Here is a 24,292-nt window from a genome sequence, read left to right as displayed (position 1 = left end):
TTGTTTGTGTATGCGTGTACATTCATAGGCCTGTACGTGCACATGCATGTCCGTGCCAATTTTTCTTTTCTCTCTCCGAATTGATTTTGGCTTGCTGTCTTCCCGAGTATGATAAGTGAAACTACACCATACTTACAATATTTCTACTTTATATAGGGTGTATATTTATTATATCATTCCTGCTTTTACTATATGTTATTTTAGGTTTTGTGTGTTATTTAGTTTGATTTGGTAGGTTATTTTTTGAGTCTGGGAACACTCAAATTTTTCCCATAATGGTCTGCTATATGGATCCGAAACATGGAGAATCACTAACACTAGCTGCAACAAGATCCAGACCTTTCTCAACAAATGCCTCTGGCAGATCCTCTGCCTCAAGTGGTACGACAGAGTGTCAAACCTAGACCTATGGAAGAGAGCAAACCAAGAGCCCATTGTATTCCAGATAAGGAGGAGGAAGTGGAGATGGGTCGGCCACACCTTGAGGAAGAGCCAGTCGAATGTCACTCGACAATCAGTCGAATGGAGTCCACAAGGGAAGAGAAGAAGAGGACGCCCAAAGCAAACCTGGAGGTGTAGGCTTTTGGATGAACTGAAAGCCGCCGGCCAAACTTGGGAGACTGCAAAAACATCTGCTAGAGATTGCAGGAAGTGGAGGACTTTTGTTGAGGCCCTATGCTCCATAAGGAGCGAATAAACAAATTAGTGGTAATTGCTTCTTCGATTTACGACACTTCGGCTTTCAAACGGTTTCATAGGAATGCTCTACCTTCGAATAGCAGGGCAAACCTGTGCAGGTGTATTTTTTTTAACAACAGTCAAGTGCAACACCTTGACTGCACATGGTGATCTCCATTTAACTAATTATAGAACTTCTAAAACCAATTGGTTGCAACAATAATGTTTTGGTGTGTCATTTTAACTTGGGGTGAATACATGTGCAATCATTTATATTGTTTTATATTTGAAATTAATTTAGATCACTTTGTAGAGATCTGTTTTCACTTAAACACGGAAGAGTCCTTTTCTGTTGATCAGTGTCAAAAAAGCCAAAATAAATCTTCTGTGATTCAATGATGTAAAGCTAAGACATGTAAATTTCCAAGTGGGGTGAATACTTTTTATACTGTATAATCTTTTAGCCATGTTTGAGTGATGAATACAACATCATGCATGCCAATCTGTAACTGTGCTACAAGTTCATCTACATTTTTCCGTATATTGCGCACATTCAAATATAACACCTTCAGCCCTTTATTCATCTTTTTCAATTTTGTCTGCCTTTTACATTGCAACTCATCCTGCTGACTGCAATTTCGCCCTATCAGCCTCTCCTTGTGAGGCTTACCAAACATTGCCTCTGTTTGTAAACAAGCTACCTCATCCTCAGCACTGTCACTCTGGTTCACATCCCCGTGCCAAATTAGTTTAAACCCTCCTAACCATCTTGAGCCAACCTGCCCACAAGGATATTGGACTTCTTCAGGTTCAGGTGTGACCCGTTCCTTTTGTACAGATCATACCTTCCTCAGAGGAGATCCCAATGATCCATAAATTTGAATCCCTGCACCAGTTCCTCAGCCACACCCAGTCAATCTATTCTTGCCCTCACTGGCATGTGTCACAGGCAGCAATCCAGAGATTACTACCCTGGAGGTGCTCTTCTTGGTGCCAATGTGTACCAAGACTTTCTGGCTGTTCACCCTGCACCCGTGAGAATACTATGGATCCGATCCATGGCATCCTTGATTCTGGTACCTGGGAGGCAATATGCCATCCCACAGCCATCCCAGTCATCTGTCACGCCCACAGAATCTTCTCTGTTCCTCTGACTGTGGAATCTCCTATCAACACTGCGGTTCTCTTCACCTCTCTTCTGAGCCAAGGCATCAGATTCAGTGCCAGACACCTCGTCACTGTAGCTCTGTCCAGTAGATCGTCTCCCTCAATAGTCAGTATACGACTTTAGATACTATTGAAGGGAATAGGCCCAAGTGGACCTCCTGACAGTCACCCAGTTACCTGTCTCCTGCAATCTAGGGTGACTAGCTCCTGTAGTTCCTGTCAGTCACCTCTCCATTCTCCCATGAGTTGAAGGTCATTGAGCTCCAGCTCTAGTTTCTTAATAAGTCTCTCAGGAGTTGCAACCCAGTGCACCTTGTGCAGATGTTTGACTTCCCACATCCCACAGTGTACAAAACACTGCCCCTGAGTCAGTCTCACTAAACTAATCTGCCCTAACAGATGAGGAATGAGCAAGTTAAGAACAGAAAGTGAGAAACTGTCTAATCAGGCTTAGGCAAGAGGTGATATTTGATCAAAGCTGCTCTAAACACTGGCACACTCAAAAGAATGACCACTGTGCTGGAAATTAATCTGATAAATGTACCATAAAATCTGGAGTGTGCTGGATTATCAGTGTTTTTCCATAATACAGTCGATGCCAGTTAATTGGAATGAGTACATTTTGGCCCAGTTAAGCAGCTATCCCAATTAGCCGAAGTTTCATGGAAAAAGTTTAGAAAGTTATGAGAAACAGAGTACTGTTACTGAGTAACAAATTTTATATTTAAATAAAATACAGAACAAATCAGAAACAACCAATATTTTTACAGTACTGTAAAACTATTAGTTTCTAATGGATAGTGATAGATGAATTCATCCTGTGTATGGTGTGGTTTTCTTTTGACTGTAAATGAACAACCATCAGTGCGGACACCTAGCACAGATTACGGGCTGCGTCCCTGGATGAAGTAGTGTCGTAATTCAACAATAAATAAGTGGTGTTAAAATAGTTTTTAATTTGGTCCAGTAGGGTAATTTTTTTCACCTAGTATCAAACCATTTGGTGGCATCTGGTCAAGGGTTTGAAATTTTTAAAAGTCGATAAAATGATCAAAAATCACTTTTTTTTGAATTGGAGTCCATCAGTCCAAATAGATAACATAACAGAAATGTGTGGAACTGACGTTACTTTAAAAAAAAATGTTCGCTGTATAAACGTGTTGCAGTGTCTAATGTCCACATAAATGCATGCATATGACACTGGTTTGAAGAAAACTGTCAAGTCTCCTGTCCCAATTAAGTGGCATAGCGTCCCAAATAAATGAAGGGCATCCCAGCTAATCTGGATTAGATTTTGTTTTTGGAGAGTTGTCCCAAGGGAAAAAAAAGTGGCTGGCCAAATTAATCAGAATCCACTTACTTTGAAGAGGCATTGATCAAGACCACAGGATTCTGCACTGCCCTTCAGACAATGACTTTGTATCTTTATGCCTGCCAAGGTGCTGACAGGTTGCTTTTCAGAAGGCGGACCTCTAGCAGTGATTAAATTATGAAGTGTGACAGGTTTGTAAGTGTTCAGTTTTTAATTTGTGGCATTTACAGGTATCACTCCTGCCATTTGTGAGTGTATTGTGACTTGGATCAAGCTGAGTATTGTTTAGCAGTAAATCACTTCTGCATGAGGTTTTTCTGCTTGGTATTCTGTTAAGTGTAAGTTGATATAACTTTGAGCCATTTTCATGGTGCTATAGCCTATAGGTATGTTTATTGCAAATTTACAGTTAAGCTAATAAAATGTTTTGTGATAAATGTTGCTCATTAACAAAGTGCTGGTCACAATTCTGAATTTTTTTTTCAGAAGTATTGTGACAGTTTTAACTTTTAATATTTCATGTTACAGTGCAGGCAGTCCCTGATTTATGAACGAGTTCCATTCCTGAGTCCGTCTTTAAGTCAGTTTTGTACGTAAGTCAGAACAGGTACATCCGGTATTATTTAGCGTCAGTTAGTCAAATGTTTGTCTTTGTATATAGTATATATTTTACCTTTCTATGCATACAAGACACTTAAGAAATGTATGTATTTCAGTAATTAAACCACTGCGTTGCTTAGTAATAATTGTAGCTTTCATCAGGGCAGGGCCTTTCACCTGCTCCATTATTCTCACTTTATCCATTACCTGTATCCTTTAAAATTGTTCCAATCGTTGAATGACTGTACCCTAAAGCTTTTCCAATGACTGGTGTTTCATCTCTTTCTGATCGCTTTATTAATTCCACTTCATTTTCAATTGCAATCGTTTTCCGTCAACAGAACAGAAAACTGCTGATTTAGCAGCAGCCGCGGGTCCTCTGCTCCCCTGGGTCCTAAGGTCCACTGGCACTGAGAAAGGTTAAATGGGACAAGTGGGGGCCGTGCAGACTAGAAAAAGGGGGGGGGGTCAGGGTGAATCTTGCTAAGAAGTATTTAAACCAAATACAAAGTTACACACTCAACACAATGTTAACGGCAATGACTTAAAATGGCAGACAGCATCGTGATCCGACTTAAAATGGCAGACCATGTTCTCCTCCCTCCGTTTGTAAGTACAAGTTGTTCTTAAGTCGGACATTCGTAACTCAGGGACTCCCTGTATACTACTTAGCCTGTCAACCATGTTCTTAAAAATCCAAGAGCAAAATCATTAAGACCTTTGTGTGTAATATTTACATTTTGTTTAATCTATCAGATAGGATTTTTAAAAATACTATGCCACTTGTATGGACAAATTTTGCTGACTGTATACATATTTGATTAGATTAAATCTGTATTACACCATTATGAATATTGTCCCAATTTTAGCAGAAAATCTCACTTTACTGTGTCCTTTATTGTATTTTTCATGTTTGGTGTTTAAATATGAATGAAGTTTCTGAATTATCACCAAAGCCAGCAGTTTGCATATGTTCTTAACCAGCCTATAACTTTGCAACTGACTTTGTCAGAGGTACACCTGGTCCTCCTTCTGTAATCCCAATTTGAATGTTCAATTCTAGAACCTTTCTTCATCTTAATATTGAAATGCCAGGTTTTAAAATTTGATTGAGGGATTTCTAGTTTTGGGTGATTAGAACAGTGAGCAAAAACATGCAGTAATTCCTATTAAAATTTGCCTTGTGTTTTGCACATGTATAGTATATTTAAATGCCAGACCAACAGGGTGTGTTAGTTGAACAATGAAGAATTGTATATGTTAAGGTTAACGTTTTGTTAGAAACGTCAAAAAAGTGGTTTTTGAAGTTTTTTTTCAATATTTTGGACATTTACACTTGCATAATAGAATGACTTCATGGATTGTGAAATGCGATTCTTTGTCAATAGAATTTAACAAAACATCTTAAGGGCCGAAAAGCAGCATTCATCAATGAAAAACCTAAAGATGTATAGTTAGGCTTGCTTTTGAAGCCTTTTTATAGAAGCAATTTTTTTAAAAGAATTTACTATTGGTATTTAAAAAGAAACCAGATTTTTTGTGTAGCTGAAGGGGAAATTGTAATGTTAAACTTTTAAATTGTATCGTATCTTGAATATCACACTTAGTTTAACAGTAACAGAACTGGTTACTTTAAACAAAGTTCAAAGTAAATTTATTATCAAAGTACACATGTTACCTTATTATTTATTGAGATTGAGTGCAGAATAGGCCCTTCTGACCATTCGAGGCATGCTGCCTAGCAATCTCCTGATTTCATTCTAGCCTAATCACAGGACAATTTACAATGACCAGTTAAACTTCCAATCAGTAATGCTTTGGACTGGGAGGAAACCGGAGCACCCTCAAGAGGCCCACACAGTCATAGGGAGAACATACAAAAGTCCTTTCGATAGTGGCGGGAATATACAGTCCTGAGATTTATTTTCTTGTGGACATACACAGTAAACCCAAGAAGTACAATAGACACAATGAAAGACCGTGCCCAACAGGATGGGCAAACAACCAATGAGCAAACTGCAAATTAAAAATATGGCAGGATGGAATGCCGTGATACCGTCTCATACGTGTTGTTATCCTGATTATTCCAATATAAATTTTGAAATGGAGTTCACCATTTATCTACATTTTAAACATGGCTGAGAGAAAGAAGCACATCTGATCTATTGTATTTTCAATGTCTCGAGAAAATTTTAACCACAAACAGGATGGGCAACTTTATGGAATTGAATACATTTGCCAATTAAAGTTTGCATCCAAAGCACTTGGTTGAGGGTGGTTTTGCATTGTTTGGAATGTTGTACCAAGATGGAATTTGTGTAGTTCAACTGTATTAGTCAATCTATATAGTAATGATTCTAATAAAGTAGGGTAGGAAAAGTTAGAAGTAGTCATGTATATACAGTGGATTCTGGTTAATTAAGACCAGTACTTTTTGGCTCACTTAATTGGTTGCCCCAATAAGATGATTTCATGGAAATAAAGGTATTTTTTTAAAAAAAAGACATACTGCCTTTTAACTGAGTAACAAATTATGTATTTAAATAAAATACAGAACAAATTAGAACACTATCAATACCTTTTACATTTTGATAAAATTGTAGGTCATAATAGTTATCAGCAGAGGAATTCGTCTTCCATGTTCTTTTGACTGTAAATGAACAAAATATGCAGCTATATAGGACCCTGGTCAGACCCCACTTGGAGTACTGTGTTCAGTTCTGGTTGCCTCACAATAGGAAGGATGTGGAAGCCATAGAAAGGGTGCAGAGGAGATTTACAAGGATGTTGCCTTGATTGGGGAGCATGCCTTATGAGAAGAGGTTGATTGAGAGCCTTTCCTCCTTGGAGGGATGAAGGATGAGAGGTGACCTGATAGAGGTGTATAAGATGATGAGAGACATTGCTCGTGTGGATAGTCAGAGGCTTTTTCCCAGGGATGAAATGGTTGCCACAAGAGGACACAGGTTTAAGGTGCTGGGGAGTAGGTACAGAGGAGATGTCAGGGGTAAGCTTTTTACTCAGAATGGTGAGTGCGTGGATTGGGCTGCTGGCAACGGTGATACGATAGGGTCTTTTAAGAGACTTTTGGATAGGTACATGGAGCTTAGAAAAGTAGAGGGCTGTAGGTAAGCCTCATAATTTCTAAGCCCAGGGACATGTTCGGCACAACTTTGTGTGCTGTAGGTTTTCTATGTTTCTGTGAAATCAATGCAGACACCTAGTGCAGAAATGGACAGTCTTCATACAATGGTATGGTAACATTCAAAATTATTGTCAACATCTTTGAATTCATAATTCCTAACTTAAGTGGTAAAATTGTTTCATTTTCACTTCTAGCTGTTTCTGGCATCCCCGAGATGGAATGCTTGAAACTACAGTGTCGGCAATATTGTTTAACATTGTGGTTGACTGGGTTAAATAACGAAAGATAAGCAGAGATTTATTAGGTGGACTCTATTCTCTACTTTAGAAGACCTTGACTTTGTGGATGCCCTTGCATTACTATCACATCCTCACCATCATGTACGAGAGAAAACTCGGCAGAGAAAGACTGAAACCATGACCCTCAGTGTAGAGTCTCCTCTTCCCATCAAGGACTATGGCATTGACTTGTCCAACACTGCAGATTCACCTACCTGGGCAACATCATAGTAGAACCAAGGATGACATCCAGTGTAGACTCAGCAAAGCTAGAAATGTCTTTAGATCAGTGAGCAACATATGGGCATCAACCAAGTACAGCATTCACACCAGGGTGAAGCTGTACCAGAGCTGTGTTCTGTCCACGCTCTTGTACGGGTTAAAATACTGGTGCATGATAGTGACCTTGTCAAGCTGTCTTTGTTCCACACCACAAGCCTCCACAAGATCCTCTCTATTTACTGGCCAAGAAAGATCTCCAATATGCCCTACTCTTTCAGTTTCATCAAGAGGACATGGCCGCAATTGTCATGAGGAAACGCTGGAGAGTTGGGCACATGATGAGAAGGAAGACCAATTCCATCATCAAGACAGCTCTTCATTGTACCCCCTGAAGGGCGGAGGAAATGCAAGAGACCAAAGGCAACTTGGCACCATACAACACAGGCAGAGAAAAGGAACCTGAACCATGTCTGGGGCACGATAGAGAAGATGGCCAGGGGTAGACAAATGGAGGGCTTTGCGGCCTTAAACACCAGTGGCGTAACAGGCAATAAGTACATATGGTAGGCTTTTCAACAAAGTTGGAACACATAGAATCACACTAGTGTTCAGGAAAGCTGGATCATGGTAGATAACTTGATACTCAATTGGCTTGTTGATAGAAAGTTGATGATGTTGGAAGGATGTTTTTCTTATTAAAGGCCATAATTAGTAATAATCCCCAGCAGTTAGTGCTAAGGGCCATTATTGGCTATATCTATCAATAATTCAGATGAAAAAGTACAAGTTTGCAGATGACACTAGGTGATGTCCTAGACAGTGAAGATGATTATTAGGAGTTAGAGGGATCTTGGTTAACTGGATAAGTGCACTGAGGAATGGCAAATAGATTTTAATTCAGATGGGTGCAAGGTGTTGCATTTTGGGAATACAAATGAAGGTGGGGCTTTCACAGTAATAGTTGTATTGTCGGGAGTGTTTAGAACAAGGACACAAGTACAAGTATGTTGTTTCCTGAAAGTGCTGTCACAGGTGTATGGGGTTGTGAAGAAGATTATTGGCATACTGGTCTTTGTCAAAGTTCAAAGTAAAATTTATTATCAGTGTATGTACATGTCACCACATATAACCCTGAGGTTGTTTTTCTGTGAGTATGCTTAGCAAATGTGTAGAACAGTAACTAAACTGTAAAGTGTGCAAATGCAAATATAAATAAATAGCAATAAATAATGAACATGAAATTTTTTTCTTGAACCTGGTTGTGTGAGTCCTGAGGCATTTGTACTTCTACTTGATGGCATCAGCGAAAAAAGAACATGATGTTGGTGGTGTGGATCTTTGAAGGATGGTGCAATGTTTAATGCAGATGGACTCAATAGTTGCAAGGGTTTTACCAGTGATATACTGGGCTGAATTCACTGTCTTTTTTTTAGGATTTTCCACTCAAAGGCATTGGTGGTCCCATACCAGGTTGTAACACAGCCAGTGAACACACTTTTCACTTCATATCTATAGAAGTTTGCCAAAGTTTTAGATGACATGTCGCATCTTCACAGACTCCCAAGGAAGTGGAGGTACCATCATGCTTTACTCACAATTATCTTTATATGATGGGTCTAGGATAGGTCCTTTGAGACAGTGACACCCAGGAATTTAAAGTTACTGTCCATCTCCAGCTCTGATCATCTGATTACTGCCTCATGGACCTCTGGTTTCCCTCTCCTGAAGTTTACAATTGAGTGAGAAGTTGCTGTTATTGCACCACTCAGTCAAGTTTTCAATCTCCCTCCTGTATGCTGATTCATCACCACCTGTGGTACAGCTCACAACAGTGGTGTTTATAGCAAACTTGAATATGGTGTTGGAGCTGTACTTGGGCCCCTGTTCCAGTCGCTTGACACTTATGACTGTGCTGCTAAGTACACATCCCTGAGGCATTCCTGTGCTGATGGAGATTGTGAGGAGATGTTCTTGCCAATTCAAACGGACTGGGATCTGCAAGTGAGGAAATCCAGGATCCAATTGCAGGAGGTGGTATTGAGGCTCAGGTCTTGAAGGGGTTGATGGTGTTGAATGCTGAGCTGTAATCATTGAATATTGAAATTGGATGGCAGAGGGGAAGAAGCTATTCCTGAATTGTTGTGTGCCTTCAGGCTTCTGTACCTCCTTCCTGATGGTAGCAATGAAAACAGGGAATGTCCTCCATGAGGAGGATCATTGATGATGATGCAGCCAGTTAGAATGCTCCCCATCATACATCTGTAGAAATTTGCGAGTGAGTGATTGCCAAGTTGGGAAGGAGTCTTCTGTGGTTCTTCATTTCTAAAGCAAGGGAACCACTTTGCCATTGAGCTTGGGGTGGCAACTTCTTAGAACTTGACGGTAACAGCAGCCAGGTCAGTGGCACCACTGCAAGGACTGATTACAAATATTGGATATGGCTGTGTGCCTGGGGAAATCTTGCCTCTCAAATTAGGTTTTTCCTTTTTAAAGATTATTGACAAGGGTAGAGTAGTAGATGTTGTCTATATGGACTTCAGCAAGACCTCTGACAAGTTTCCAAGTGGAAGGCTAACCTGCCCCAGAACGTTGGGTAAAATGGAATTTGACCTAACCAATTTGATACAATTAGCTTGGTAGAAGGAATTGGAGGGTTGTCCTGGTGATTGTTAAGCCTGTGACCAGTAATATGGTGCATAGATCACTGCTAGGTCTACTGTTGTTTGTCATCTACAGTATATTAGCAATTTGCAATAAGAATGTAGTTGGCATGTTTACTAAGTATGTTGATACCAAAATTGGAGATGTAGTGGACAGTGAAGAAGGTTAAGATTAAACAGAATCTAGATCGACTGGGAAAGTAGGCAAAGGAATGGCAAGATGGAACTTAACTCTAAGAAGTGCTGCTTTCTGGCATATTAAAACAGGATTTGTGCAGTAAATGACAGGGTATGGAGAGTATTGAAGAACAGAAACCTGTGGTGCATAGTTCCCTGAAAGTGAAGTAGATGATGGTGTTTGACAATTTTGACAAGGACGTAATATAATTGTACAAGACTGCATGGGGCCCTGGTCATTTATTAAACTATATGCAATATACAACTGAGATCTTCTCTTGAAGACTTGAGTTAAAAGGTCCAACTGGGTGGGCTGGGACTTGTTATCCATAGTATGCAGGAGGCTGACTGGTGACCCTGGAAGTTCTTAAAATCATGGGCATAATCTTTTTCCCAGGATGGAGGTGCTAAAACTGGAGAGTACAGATTGAAGGTGAGTAGGGAAAGATTTCAAGTAATTCTGAGGGTCAGCTTTTTCAACACAATATGGTGGGTATATAGAGGCAGATTCATTCGCAATGTTAAAACAGACTTTTAAACAGGTACGTGAATTGGGAATGTTCAGAGGATATGAGTCAAACCCAGGCAAATGGCAGTTGTCGAGAAGCCCATGAGATACACATTATAATTTTTCGAATCTGTTAAAACTGGAAGAAGTTAATCACCCCAATGACAGAACCAATGGACATGGGTTTATTTTTATTTCTCTTTTTGCAATTGTTTTCTTTGCTCTGCAACCACCAATGTTGAATATAGAGTCAATAAGATGTCCATAGATTAGACTGACAAATATTGTTTAGCCTTTTGGGAGCATTTGTTTCAGTATTTAATAACATAGTAAACCTCAGAATATTGCTAATTTCAGAATTCTTTGTTGCTACAGTGAATTAAAAAGACCTATTGTTGAACTCGTACTAATTCAAGTTTATTTGAAATAAACATTGTAAAGAGAAGTGAAATACAATAAAACTCAGCTGTTATTGTAATTCATTTGGATAGTAATTGTCATCAAAGATAAAAGGGATCTTGTGACCTAAGATGGATTTAAAATATGTTTAGCTCTCTACTAATGGTACTTGACATTTCTATTCTTTTAGATCCTATTGTCTTCCATTCCTTTATTTGATGTGTTTATTCCATATACTTTTCAATCTTGGAAAAATATTGCTAGCTGGGTTTTGACATGTAAAATTTCAGAATGTAAAATTGAAGTTTTTATTCAAATCGGTCTGAAGACTGGCAGAGAGCTGTTTGCATTATGAAGGATTAAAGGAGCTTTTTGCTTTCAGGTGCAAGAGAAATTCAATGCTTCTGTACCTAAAGTGCCTTTTAATGTGTTTGGGCAAATGCAAAATTAGCTTCTATTTGTTCCAACAGAATTAGAAAACAAAATTCAGTACATGTAAAATCAATAGCAGCTGCGTGTCAGTGTCCGCAAACACAGTAAGTTCACATCCTTTGCTGGGATTGCCAAGTTCCATTCCCACATCTTGGTGCATTACGAGCATTCATGTGTTGACCTCCAAATTGAATTTTAACTGTGATTCCTTTCGGACAGTATCAAATCCTGGATTCAAAACCTTTAAATCTGAGAGGTGTTCATAACCAGCAGACCTCAAAGTCAGGATGAACAACCGTTCCTCCTTCCTCATCCTCAACATGGGTGCTGTCAGGACTGTGTGCTGAGCCCTCTGCTGTACATTCTGCTCAAACACAACTGCATTACCAAACACTTAAGTAATGATTGTCAAGTTTATCGATGACACGACAGTGGTGGGGCTCATCACCAGCCTACAGAGAGGAGGTGGAAGAGCTCGAGGCTGGCACCAGGCAAATGACCACTTCCTTAATGTCAACAAGACAAAAGAGATGGTTATTGACGTCATGAGAACCTGCACCACTCGTATCCTTTACTCCTTAGGAGTTCACATTTCACACAATCTCTCATGATCCGAGAACACCACCTACTTAATTAAGATAGCTCACCAACACCTCTACTCTCTGAGGTGGCTGAGAATTGGGCCATGCACATCAATGCTTTCAGCCTTCTACAGTTGTGCAGTAGAGAGCATCCTAACATGTTGCATCACAGCATGGTACTGAAACTGTACTGTGATTATTTAATATATCCGACAACAGGAGCCTGTGTGGGAGAGTTTTTAAAATGGAAAAGCCATTGCACTGGAGCTGTTCCACTCTCTCAACCTTGGAAGTCTAGGTCCAGTGGGACGAGTAGATGTCACAACTTGGGTCTTCCCTGGTTGCATTGGGTGACTTTGACTACTTCTGTACCTCCATTATGCATTTTGCTCTCCACATAGTGTTGCATAACTGCATTCCTGACCATTGCATCTCACTGTAGATCTCATCTGCACAGTCTACCGGAACAAATTTTGCATGGTCAGGCAGGCATGTTCCTATTTCACTGGGGTATGAGACCTGGCAACTATCCTCACTTGGTTTAGCCCACCTGTTGAAGCAGTGTGCCAGGGTGTGGCCACTGTCACATGCAAGCAGCTACTTGGAGCTGCAGGTGAACACTGAGTGTCTGGTGGGGACCAAAAGAAACATTTAAGGTGATTGTTGATTCCTTCAAATTCTTCTTGGTTCCTAACCTGTTAAGGTAATGAAATAGTTTCAATTGCACTCCTGACCATTTTGGGTATCTTTAACTGAATGCTCAAAACTGCAGTGAACAGGAAGTTCAGAATTGTACTACCCTGAAGAAGATGGCAGAGTTTGTCATCGATAACGTTGATTATAATCAATACCTGTACCCAGCTGGAAGCCAGAGAAGAGTCCATTTGTCATGTATGCTGGGAAAGCACTAGATTCTGTTTGTCTTGGGATTTATTTCTCGCCACTATCAGTGCAAAAATTCACTACTTTTTGAATACAAACACACATAACTGGCGCTTTAAAAAATAATTGCTCTAAGTATAAAGGAATGTCTAATGGTGAAACAACATGCAGATGACTAATGCCAATTAGAAAATATTCAGCAGCAGTCCCCTGCCCTAATTAAGTGGCATTTTCTCTCAAATAGTCAAAGGGAACCCTGGCTATTTTTGTGATTTGTTTTTGTTCTTTAAGCGTTGTCCCAAATAAGCAGCTGCCCCAATGAATCCACTGAATATTTAAAAAAAAATTAAGTTGGAGGTTAAAGTACAGATATGGAATAAAATGTGTATAAATAAATACTAGCATTATTTAGAATGTTAGCATTATATAAAAACATGGTTTGCAGTGCAACGGTGGGGGTAATAAAGTGGGGGGGCTAAGTAGAATGGTTGATCAAATTAACCATCTGAGTGGGGGGGGGATCATTTAAGATGATATGAAGTTTTTGTTTTAATAACTGTAGAGTGCTTTTCATAAGGGAACTTCAAGAACCCACTCAGTTTTCTGTAGTTTCGGTATATTGTAAGAGATGCTGCTCCATACTGGACAGCAGTGGTTGATATGAGGATGCTGTCTAAGATAGCAGTATAAAATTGCACCAGTGTGTTTTGAGGAAGATGAAATTTTACCAACTGCCACAAGTACATCCTCTGGCAAGCCTTTTTGTTAATGAAGGAGACACATTTCTCCCACATGAGGTCCTCCGAAATAATGAATTGGTAAATCTTGAAACAGTGCTAACTGTAGAGTTGCTAATGCTGAGTGGGTGAAGTAGAGACACATTTCTTCTGAAGTCCATGTTTTTGAGGGCATTCACTTCCAAGTTTTTGTGGTTGTACCAGGGTGTGAGCTTGTTTACTTCCTGGTGGTACTTGGATTTGTTGCGTCTGGTGATTAGACCAATGACAGTAGTGTCATTTGTAAATGTCATCATTTTAACTGGTGGATTACTAGAGATGTAGTCATTGATGTAGAAAGAAAATAAGAGAAGTAGAAAATTTTCCTTATGGGGAAAACCTATTCAGTCTTCAATTTACTTTGTCACCCTACTATTCTTGGTAGAGAATTTCAAAGGTTATTTTTCCTCTGGATAGAGATTTTTTTCCCTCTGTTCTGAATAATCCTTTTGTTTTGAGGTGTTGGTCCTGGACACTCTAGTTCGGACTGGGTCCACACTTTAATTAAAGCCCAGGGGAAATACTGTATACTTCATTTGTTTCTCTCTCATTCTTCTGAACTCTTAAAACATGGACCCATCTTGCTTAATCTCTCCTGAGCATGACTCATCTCGGGAAGTAATTTAGTGAATTGTTCAGTGCAAAATTTATTGCTTCTTTGGTGAGAGACTAGATAGACAGTATATAACCAGAGAAGATATTTCTTACATTTTATAATGGATAATGTGCCATTTGCCTTCCTGATGCATATTATCTCAGTTTCTAGTACAAGGACAACCAGGTCCCACTCACTGTCAGCCCCTCACCATTTTAAAGAAAATTTGGCTTTCTTTCCCCTCAACCCCAGTGAAATGACCTTGCATTTGACTAATCAACCGCATCCTTATTCATTCACTTAACCTATCAACATCTCTCACAATCTAGGTTGACCTGCTTCAATTTTGTTTCTAAGGAGTAGAAAGTGCCAGGGCATGAATTCTTTTAACATGGAGTGAATATCACACACCCAGCACCTGTTACAGTCTTGCTAGGAAGTGAGTCTTGCAATAACAAGGTGATTCAAGGCTCTTGAAAACCAGGTTATTCCCTCTTTCTACATCCTGCTCCTTCAGTCTTGCCCAATCATGTGCTCTGTTCACTTATTATCTCCCTTAGGAGTTTACATTTGTGCTTCCCCTCGTGTGCTACTGGCCAGCAGAACCCAATACTCCATGACATAAAAAAGGTCATTCATCTCATTTAATTTGTGCTAAATTTTATTTCCCTTATTTTTCTAGAGCCTGATGTCTGAAATTCCCTATCAATTCCATCTGGATTCTCCTACCTCCCAGCTGCACTGGATGTAGTTTACAGCAGTCAGTGAACCTGGCAAATGGCATAGTTTTGGGATGTGGAAGGAAATCAGAGTACCAGTGAGAATTTGAAGTCAAAATCTGTATAAACTCCAGGCAGAAGGCAGTAGAGGTCAGCATTGAAGCCTGATTACTTTTGCACTGCTTTCAAAGTTCAAAGTAAATTTATAATCTAAGTACATGTGCTGTCTGTCAAGATATTCAACCCTGAGATTTGTTTTCTTGCGGGCATATTCAGCGAATCCAATAACCACAATAGAATTCTTGAAAGAATGTACCCAACAGAGCAGACAGACAGCCAATATGTAAAAGATGACAAACTGTGCAAATACAAAATAAAAATAATAATAAAGTAAGCAATAAATATTTAGAACATTTCAGTGATGGGGCTAATGAAATTATTTCTACTGGTTCAAGAGCCTGAGAGTTGAGGGGTAATAACTGTTCCTGAACCTGGTGGTGTGAAACCTGGAGCTCCTGTACCACCTTTCTGATGGTAGCAGTGAGAAGAGAGCATGAACTGGGTGGTGGAAGTTCCTGATTATGGATGCTCCTTTCTTTTGACACCATTTTGTGTAGTTGTGCTCAATGGTGGGGAATGCTTTACCTGTGATGGACTGTCTAATGTCCACTACTTTTTGTCGGATTTTCCATACAGAGGCATTGGTATTTCCAAACTGGGCTGTTACGCAACTAGTCAATACACTCTTCACCACACATTTATGGAAGTTTGTCGAAGTTTTAGATGTCATGCCAAACCTTCGCAAACCCCTAAGGAAGTAGAGGCACTGTCATGCTTTCTTAGTATTTGCACTTGTGTGCTTTGCTTTGGACACATCCTCTGAAATGATAACACTGAGGAATTTAAATCTGCTGGCCCTCTCCACTTCTGATTCCTTGATGTGGACTAGCTCATGGACCTCTGGTTTCTTCCTCCTAAAGTCAATAATCAGCTCCTTGGTCTTGCTGACATTGAGAGTTTGTTGTTGTGGCATCTCTCAGCCAGATTTTCTACCTACCTTCTATATGCTTTCTTTCTTTCTTTCTTTTCTTCTAAATCTTTTTATTATTATTAGTAATATGGACAGAATACAAATGATATATTAATAAAGAAATTACAAACATACAAATTCCATTACAGATGAAAAAAGACATAAACAATAGTTACAGTATAAATGAGTTTACCAAGACATAAACCATACAGTATATGTATGAACATGGTAAGTCTAAATATTTCATAATATATGATATAAAAAACAGAAAAAAGAAAGAAAAAAAATTATAATACAAAATTAGCTAATCTACTAGTCTAATAACTAATAAAGAAGAAAAAAGAAGGAAAAAAAAGAAACATTGGAAAAAGAAAGAAAAAAAGGGGCTGTTTATAATATCTCACAAGAGTAAATATTCATCAATGCCGTCACTTCCGGTCCTCTCAACATACATAAGCTAAAAGCTGGGAAATCAAATGAACTTGGAACAGGGTCATATTACATCATATGAAAATGTTGAATAAATGGTCTCCATAACTTTTCAAATTTAATAGAAGTCTCAAAAACACCACTTCTAATTTTTTCTAAATTTAAACATAACATAGTTTGAGAGAACCAATTAAATACAGTGGGAGGATTAATTTCCTTCCAATTCAACAATATAGATCTTCTAGTCATCAGAGTTAGAAATGCAATCATTCGACGGGCAGAAGAAGATAAATGCAATGAGTCTAACATTGGTAAACCAAAAATTGCGGTAATAGGATGAGGTTGTAAATCAATATTCAAAACCGCAGAAATAATATCAAAAATATCTTTCCAATATTTTTTCAAAAATGAACAAGACCAAAACATATGAGTTAAAAACGCGATTTCAGATTGACATCTATCACAGATAGGATTAATATAAGAGTAAAAATGAGCTAATTTATCCTTGGACATATGGGCCCTATGTACGACCTTAAATTGTATTAATGAATGTTTGGCACATATCAATGATGTATTAACTAATTGAAGAATTCTATCCCAATTCTCACTAGAAATAATAAGGTTAAGCTCTCTTTCTCAATCCTTTTTGGTCTTATAAAGGGGCTCTGAACATATCTTCATAATTATATTACAAAGTTTTGAAATAAGCCCTTTTTGAAAAGGGCCTAATTCAAACAAACTCTCCAAAATATCTGAAGGCACAAAATTTGGAAACGTAGGGAGTACAGAACTTAAAAAATGTCTGATCTGTAAATATCTAAAAAAATGAAATCTAGGCAAGTTATATTTGTTGGATAATTGCTCAAAAGACATAAAACAATTGTCCAAAAATAAATCAGAAAATCTTAGTAATCCCTTAGTTTTCCAAGCCGAATAAGCTTGATCTATAATGGAAGGGTGGAAAAAACAATTAGATACAATAGGACTATTTAAAACGAATTGAGTCAACCCGAAAAATTTCCGAAATTGAAACTGTATACGTAAAGTATGTTTAACTATCGGGTTGTCAATTCGTTTCGGCAATTTAGAAAGAGCAAAAGGGAGAGAAGTCCCTAAAATAGAACCCAGAGCATAAGCTGATACAGATTTAATTTCTAAACTCACCCAACGAGGGCCGAAAGATCCACCCCAATCTTTCAACCAACATAACAAGTATCTAATATTAACTGCCCAATAATAAGATCTGAAATTAGGTAATGCTAACCCGCCTTCCTTCTTTGTCTTCTGTAAATATATTTTACCTAACCTGGGATTTTTATTCTGCCATATATATGAGGAAATTTTTGAATCAACATTAGTAAAAAAAGATTTTGGAATAAAAATTGGTATCGCTTGAAAAATATATAAAAACTTAGGTAAAATAACCATCTTAATAGCATTAATCCTACCTATTAGAGATAAAGATAATGTTGACCACTTAGTAAACAAACCTTTAATCTGATCAATTAAGGGTAAAAAATTAAATCTAAATAAATCTTTATGCTTTTTTGTGATTTTGATCCCTAAATAAATAAAAGAATCATTAACTAATTTAAAAGATAAATTTCCATAAATTGGGACCTGTCTATTCAAAGGAAACAATTCACTTTTATTAAGATTTAACTTATACCCAGAAAACTCACTAAATTGAGCCAATAACGATAAAACTGCTGGGACAGATTTCTCAGGGTTAGAAATGAATAGTAATAAATCATCTGCATACAAAGATAACTTATGAATGTCTGTCCCACGATTAATACCCAAAATATCCTGTGATTGTCTGATGGCAATTGCCAAATGTTCTAAGGCAATGTTAAATAGTAATGGACTAAGAGGACATCCTTGTCTAGTGCCCCGAAATAGGCGAAAAAAGGGAGATCTTTGATTATCTTTGAGTAAACACTGAGGCTACTGGAATGAGATAAATCAATTTAATCCACGATTTGAATATCGGATTAAAATTAAACTTTTCCAACACATTAAATAAGTAAGGCCATTCAACTCTATCAAATGCTTTCTCCGCATCTAATGAAATCACGCATTCTGAAATGTCATGTGAGGGAGTATAAACGATATTCAATAATCTAATGTTGAAAAAAGAATAACGATTTTTAATAAAACCGGTTTGATCTTCTGAAATAATTTTGGGTAATACCTTCTCCAATCTGGATGCCAGTAACTTGGAAAAAATCTTGGAGTCTACATTCAATAAAGATATTGGTCCATAGGATGCACAGTTAACTGTATGCTGATTCATCACTACCTTTGCTTCAGCCAATGACAGGTTGCTTGCTACTTAAAGGGAATTGAATACAGAATACATGTTCAACGTTCACCTTTTTGTTTTAAGGTTAAACATGTTTCTTTCCAATAGAATAGTCCTAACCTTAGTCTGTTGAAGAGTAGTTGAGCAATGCTCTGTATAATGGTTACACAATGCCTTTAAATACTTTTCTGTTGCAGGTCTGCAAGAGGCCATTGTTGCAGCTGCCTGTTCCCGGATCAGCAAGAGAGTTCTTCATGTTGATAGGTGAGCTATAATATCCCATATCTTTCATTGAGGGGCCCAATAAATGATCAGAGTTCTGCCTGTGTCGGTTTTTAAAAAAAATCATCCACTTGTATAATCTAGAATCTCCAAATGAGTAGATAAAATGAATGATACTCTTTTTCTGCAGGCATACTTAGCAAATCTATAGAACGGTAACTGGCAGAGTTTCAAGATGGCGATGTAGACATCTGCCTTTTAGGTGCTCTTCATTTTTTAAACTATAATCACCCTTTAATCAAATATTTTCGTACTTAATTACATGGGTTGATATTTACGATTTACTTCTTTTCTAAAATAATACTTGATTAATCTTTTCAAACTTAAAATGTCTGTATCTAAGAAATCGTCTAAAGACCCTCTATCTCTTGAGGCAATTTCTAATCTTCTGGATACTAAACTTGCAAGTCTGGAAAATAAGCTTACTGCGAAAATATCTGAGCTTGAAGAAGTCGTTACATCGTTTGATACCAAGCTTCAATCGCAGGCAGCAGATATTGAACGGCATGAAGAAAAGTTTGCGGCTCTTGACAAGTTAATTTGTGAAAAAAATACCTTCAATTGAAACACTGGAGAAGAAGATACTGTCGACTGCTAAAACAGTAGAGCATTATAAGTTTAAAATCACCGATCTTGAAAACCGATCTCGCAGACAGAATTTGCGAATTATCGGACTTCCCGAAAACGTTGAGTCTGGTGACTTAACTGAATATTTCTCTAACTTACTATGGGAAGTTTTTGGCGATGACGCTTTGCGGGCTAAACCTACTATTGATCGTGCCCACAGAGTTTCGAGATTTTCGGTCTCGAGAGACAAGCCACGAGCTGTGATTGTTCGCCTCCATTATCCTCGGGAGAAAGAGCTTTTAATCCGATTAGCTCGTCAGAAAGGTATGATTTCTCGCAGAAACAACAAGTTTCGTATTGTTGAAGATTATTCATTTGAAGTGATGAAGGCGAGAATCGCTTTTAAACCAGTGATGGCAGAGATTCATTCGATTGGACTTAAACAAGCTTTAAGATACCCAGCGAATCTCAGAATTACGTTGAGTGCCGACAATCAGCGCTTCTTTAATACTCGGGAAGAAGCGAAGAAATTCGTCGAAGAATATCGATCTTCTAGTACAAGTTGAACTATGTGTTATGTTGAAGAATTTTTGGAGAGAAGATGCCATTTCGTTTTGGGCTTTAACTTATGAAGCTGCGGTATAGCTTTTTACTCTGGTCTGTAGACCTGTTTTTTTTATTATCATGGTTTATAGATGCTCTTAATTTTACTATAATGTCTTTTTTCTTAATTTTTTTTCTCTGAATTGGATATACACGTTAATACTTTGTAATAATGATTTATTTTTTTAAGATGTCGTTTCTTCTTCCCATAAGACTTTGCTTTCTGTAAGCATTTATTTGCTTGTACTTGAAAATGGGATGAATGTTTTGGATTTTTGGACCTTTTTTTATATTGTAGTGATTATTGAATCCTTTTTTAATCCTATTTTAATGACTTTTTTTTTAAAAAAATTTTCTTTAACAGATTGGTGAATTTACATTTATATTCTGTAATATGGTTTTTTCAAAATGTCGTTTCTTCTTCCCATAAGTCTCCGTTTTTGAAACGTCATTTTCTTGTATTTGAATATGGAATCTTTTTTTTTAAAGGCATATTACACGATTTTAAACTTTAATGTTTATCCTTTTTTATTAATGATCTTTTGCTTTATTATATTATTTTTTTTTCATTTTGATTGATATATATTCTTTCTTTTTACAACCCTGTATTTATATCTGGGTGTTATATAGTCTCTTTTTTTCTTTTCATGGAGTTGCCATCTTGAAATGGGGGTAATATTAGTATTAGTTTGTGCGCCTGCCGCTTGGCTTTTTTTCGTGGGGTTGGGGGAGGGGGGAGGGATCTTTTTTCACGCTTTTGCTTTTTATTTTTTTGTTTTTAGTTTATGGGCCAACTTTAAATTATTAATATTGTTGAGGTGTCATGTTCTCCGGTTGCTCCTGAATCATTTTTCCTTCTTCCTGAATTATGGGTTATGTGTCTTTTTAACCTTTTATGATATATACATTGAATATTGGCATGATGGCTAAGTCTATTAATTTTATCTCTTGGAATACTAATGGTTTAAATCATCCGATTAAACGTAAAAAAATATTTAAAGTATTCCATAGACTAAATGCTAATATTATCTTTGCACAGGAGACCCATATTAGGAGGGAGGATAATCAACGCTTTTTTAGGTTCTGGAAGGGTCAACAATTTCACTTGAATTGTACTGCCAAAATTAGGGGTGTGTCTATTTTTATAGACCCCCTCAATTTCATTTACACATCATGAAATTATTTCTGATCCACAGGGCAGATTTTTGTTGATTACTGGTTCACTTTTTAATCGAAAAGTGGCTCTAGTTAATATTTATGCTCCAAACTTTGACTGCCCTGAATTTTTTAAATGTTTATTTACTTCCCTTCCTAATCTAAATGAATATATGTTGATAATGGGTGGAGATTTCAATTGTTGTCTGAATCCTTTGATGGATAGATCTAAACCTATTTGAATTCTTCCGAATAGATCAGCCTTACTTATTAATTCCTTTATGGTTGATTCGGGAATTACTGAAATATGGCGGTTTTTGAACCCTAAAGATAAAGAATTTTCGTTTTTTTCACATGTATATCACAGTTATTCTAGAATTGATTATTTCCTTATTGATCATCGTTTATTAACAGATGTTACTGATTGTAAATATGATTCTATTGCCATTTCGGATCATGCATCTTTGAAGTTATCTATCAAGATTTCGGACTCTTCCAATAATACTAGATCTTGGAGACTCAACGCTACTTTGCTTCAAGATCCAGAATTTATCACCTTCATAAAACAGCAAATTGACTTGTTTTTTTCAACAAACTATACCGAAGAGATTGACAGAGGAATACTTTGGTACTCTTTTAAGGCTTTTATCTGTGAACAAATTATCTCATATTCTGTCGGTAAAAGAAAACAAAGATATTTAGATATAGCTTTATTGGTGGATAAAATTAAAGAAATTGATAAGATTTATTCTGTGACTCGTACCAAAGAACTTTATAAGAAGAGAGTTGAGCTTCAAATGGAACATAGCTTATTATTATCTTCTTCAATTGAGAATCAATTAATTAAGACCAGGGCTCAATTTTATATTCATAGTGATCGAACTGGTAAATTGTTAGCTAACCAATTAAAAGCTATTTCGACTAAGCAACAGATTATTAAAATTTGTAAACAAGACGGTAATCTGACTACTGATCATAAAGAAATTAATAATACTTTCCAAGATTTTTGTAAATCTTTATATCAATCAGAATTTGATGGCGATCTGTCCATGATGGATAATTTTTTTAACAATTTGAATATTCCCAAATTGACAGATGAAGATCGAGGCTTGTTCGATGCTCCTATTTCTATGGCCGAAATAGGAGAGGCTATCTCATCAATGAATTCAGGGAATGCTCCTGGTCCTGATGGTTATATTATAGAATTTTTAAAAACTTTTTCTTCTTCGCTTTCCCCTTGGTTATGTGAAATCGTTAATGATGCATTTACTAAGAAGAGATTACCCCAGTCTTTTTATGAAGCTACTATCTCTCTAATTCTTAAAAAAGATAAGGATCCTCCTTTATGTACATCTTATCGCCCTATATCGCTATTAAATGTAGTCTCTAAGATTCTTACAAAAATTTTAGCTATTAGGTTAGAAAAGTTACTATCACAGATTATTTCAGAAGACCAAACTGGTTTTATTAGGAACCGGTATTCCTTTTTTAATGTTAGAAAATTGATTAATATAATTTATACTTCTTCACCCACAACCTCAGAATGTGTTATTTCATTAGGTGCTGAAAAAGCTTTTGATAGAGTTGAATGGACATACTTATTTAATGCCTTGAAAATTTTTAATTTTAGCCCTAATTTTATATCATGGATTAAATTAATATATTATAAACCTGTTGCTTTTGTTCTTACAAATAATTACAGATCCTCTTTTTCTCAATTATCTCATGGTACGAGACAAGGTTGTCCCTCAAGTCCTTTATTATTTAATATCGCATTAGAACCTTTAGCCATTGCTATTCGTGAATCTCCTAATATTTTTGGTATTACCCGTAATGAGAAGTTATACAAGTTTTCACTCTATGCTGATGACGTTGTTATATATTTCTGACCCTGACAGGTCTATTCCCGCTATTTTATCCTTGTTGGTTCAATTTGGTAGTTTTTCTGGTTATAAACTAAACTTGGATAAGAGCGAATTATTCCCTTTAAATGCACAAACTTTATTGAATGACAGGACACCATTTAAAGTTGTTACTGATAACTTTATTTATTTAGGTATAAAAATTACCAAGAAATATAAAGATTTATTCAGATTGAATTTTTTACCTATGCTTCATCAAACTCAACAACTTACTACAAGATGGTCTCCCTTATCCTTATCATTAGTTGGTTGGATTAACCAACTAAAATGATGATTTTACCGAAATTTTTATATTTATTTCAAGCCTTACCAATTTTTATTCCTAAATCTTTTTTTGATAACATTGATTGAAAAATTTCCTCATTTGTGTGGCAAAATAAAAACCCCAGGTTAAGTAAAAGACAGTTACAAAAATCTAAAAAAAGATGGTGGTTTAGCTTTACCTAACTTTAGATTTTACTATTGGGCAAATAATATTCGAAACTTAATATATTGGAAATTAGATTTGGATTCACCATTGTGCCCACAGTGGGTAAATTTAGAATGTAATGATGCACAGGGATATTCTTTATTCTCCGTTCTTGGTTCTTCTCTTCCTGCTGATTTAGTTAAATTCAATAAACAGATATCCAACCCTATTTTCAAACACACATTACGAATTTGGTTTCAATTTCGTAAGTTTTTTACTCTGAAAAACTTTGTTCTTGATAGCCCTATCTTACTTAACTTCTTTTTTAAACCTTGTTTGACAGATCAAGCTTTTACCATATGGAAAAGGAAAGGTATAATATGTTTTCGTGATCTTTTTTTTGAAGGTAGTTTGATGTCTTTCGACCAACTTTCCAACAAATTTAAGTTACCTAAATCT

General features: G+C 37.0%; 1 protein-coding gene across 2 annotated transcripts in view; it reads left to right on the top strand.

Annotated features, from left to right (window-relative positions):
• chm (CHM Rab escort protein) overlaps nt 1–24,292 on the top strand; it is a 130,933-nt gene that overhangs the window by 17,061 nt on the left and 89,580 nt on the right. For both annotated transcript variants that reach the window (XM_059977287.1, XM_059977286.1), the window contains exon 2: nt 19,093–19,159. In XM_059977287.1, coding sequence (XP_059833270.1) covers nt 19,093–19,159 — 67 coding nt within the window. The remainder of the gene's footprint in view (nt 1–19,092; nt 19,160–24,292) is intronic.

The sequence above is a fragment of the Hypanus sabinus genome, chromosome 8, assembly GCF_030144855.1.
Source record: "Hypanus sabinus isolate sHypSab1 chromosome 8, sHypSab1.hap1, whole genome shotgun sequence".
Classification (NCBI taxonomy): Eukaryota; Metazoa; Chordata; class Chondrichthyes; order Myliobatiformes; family Dasyatidae; genus Hypanus; species Hypanus sabinus.
Note: the sequence above shows the minus strand (reverse complement) of the source record. Positions and strands in the feature narration are given on the sequence as shown.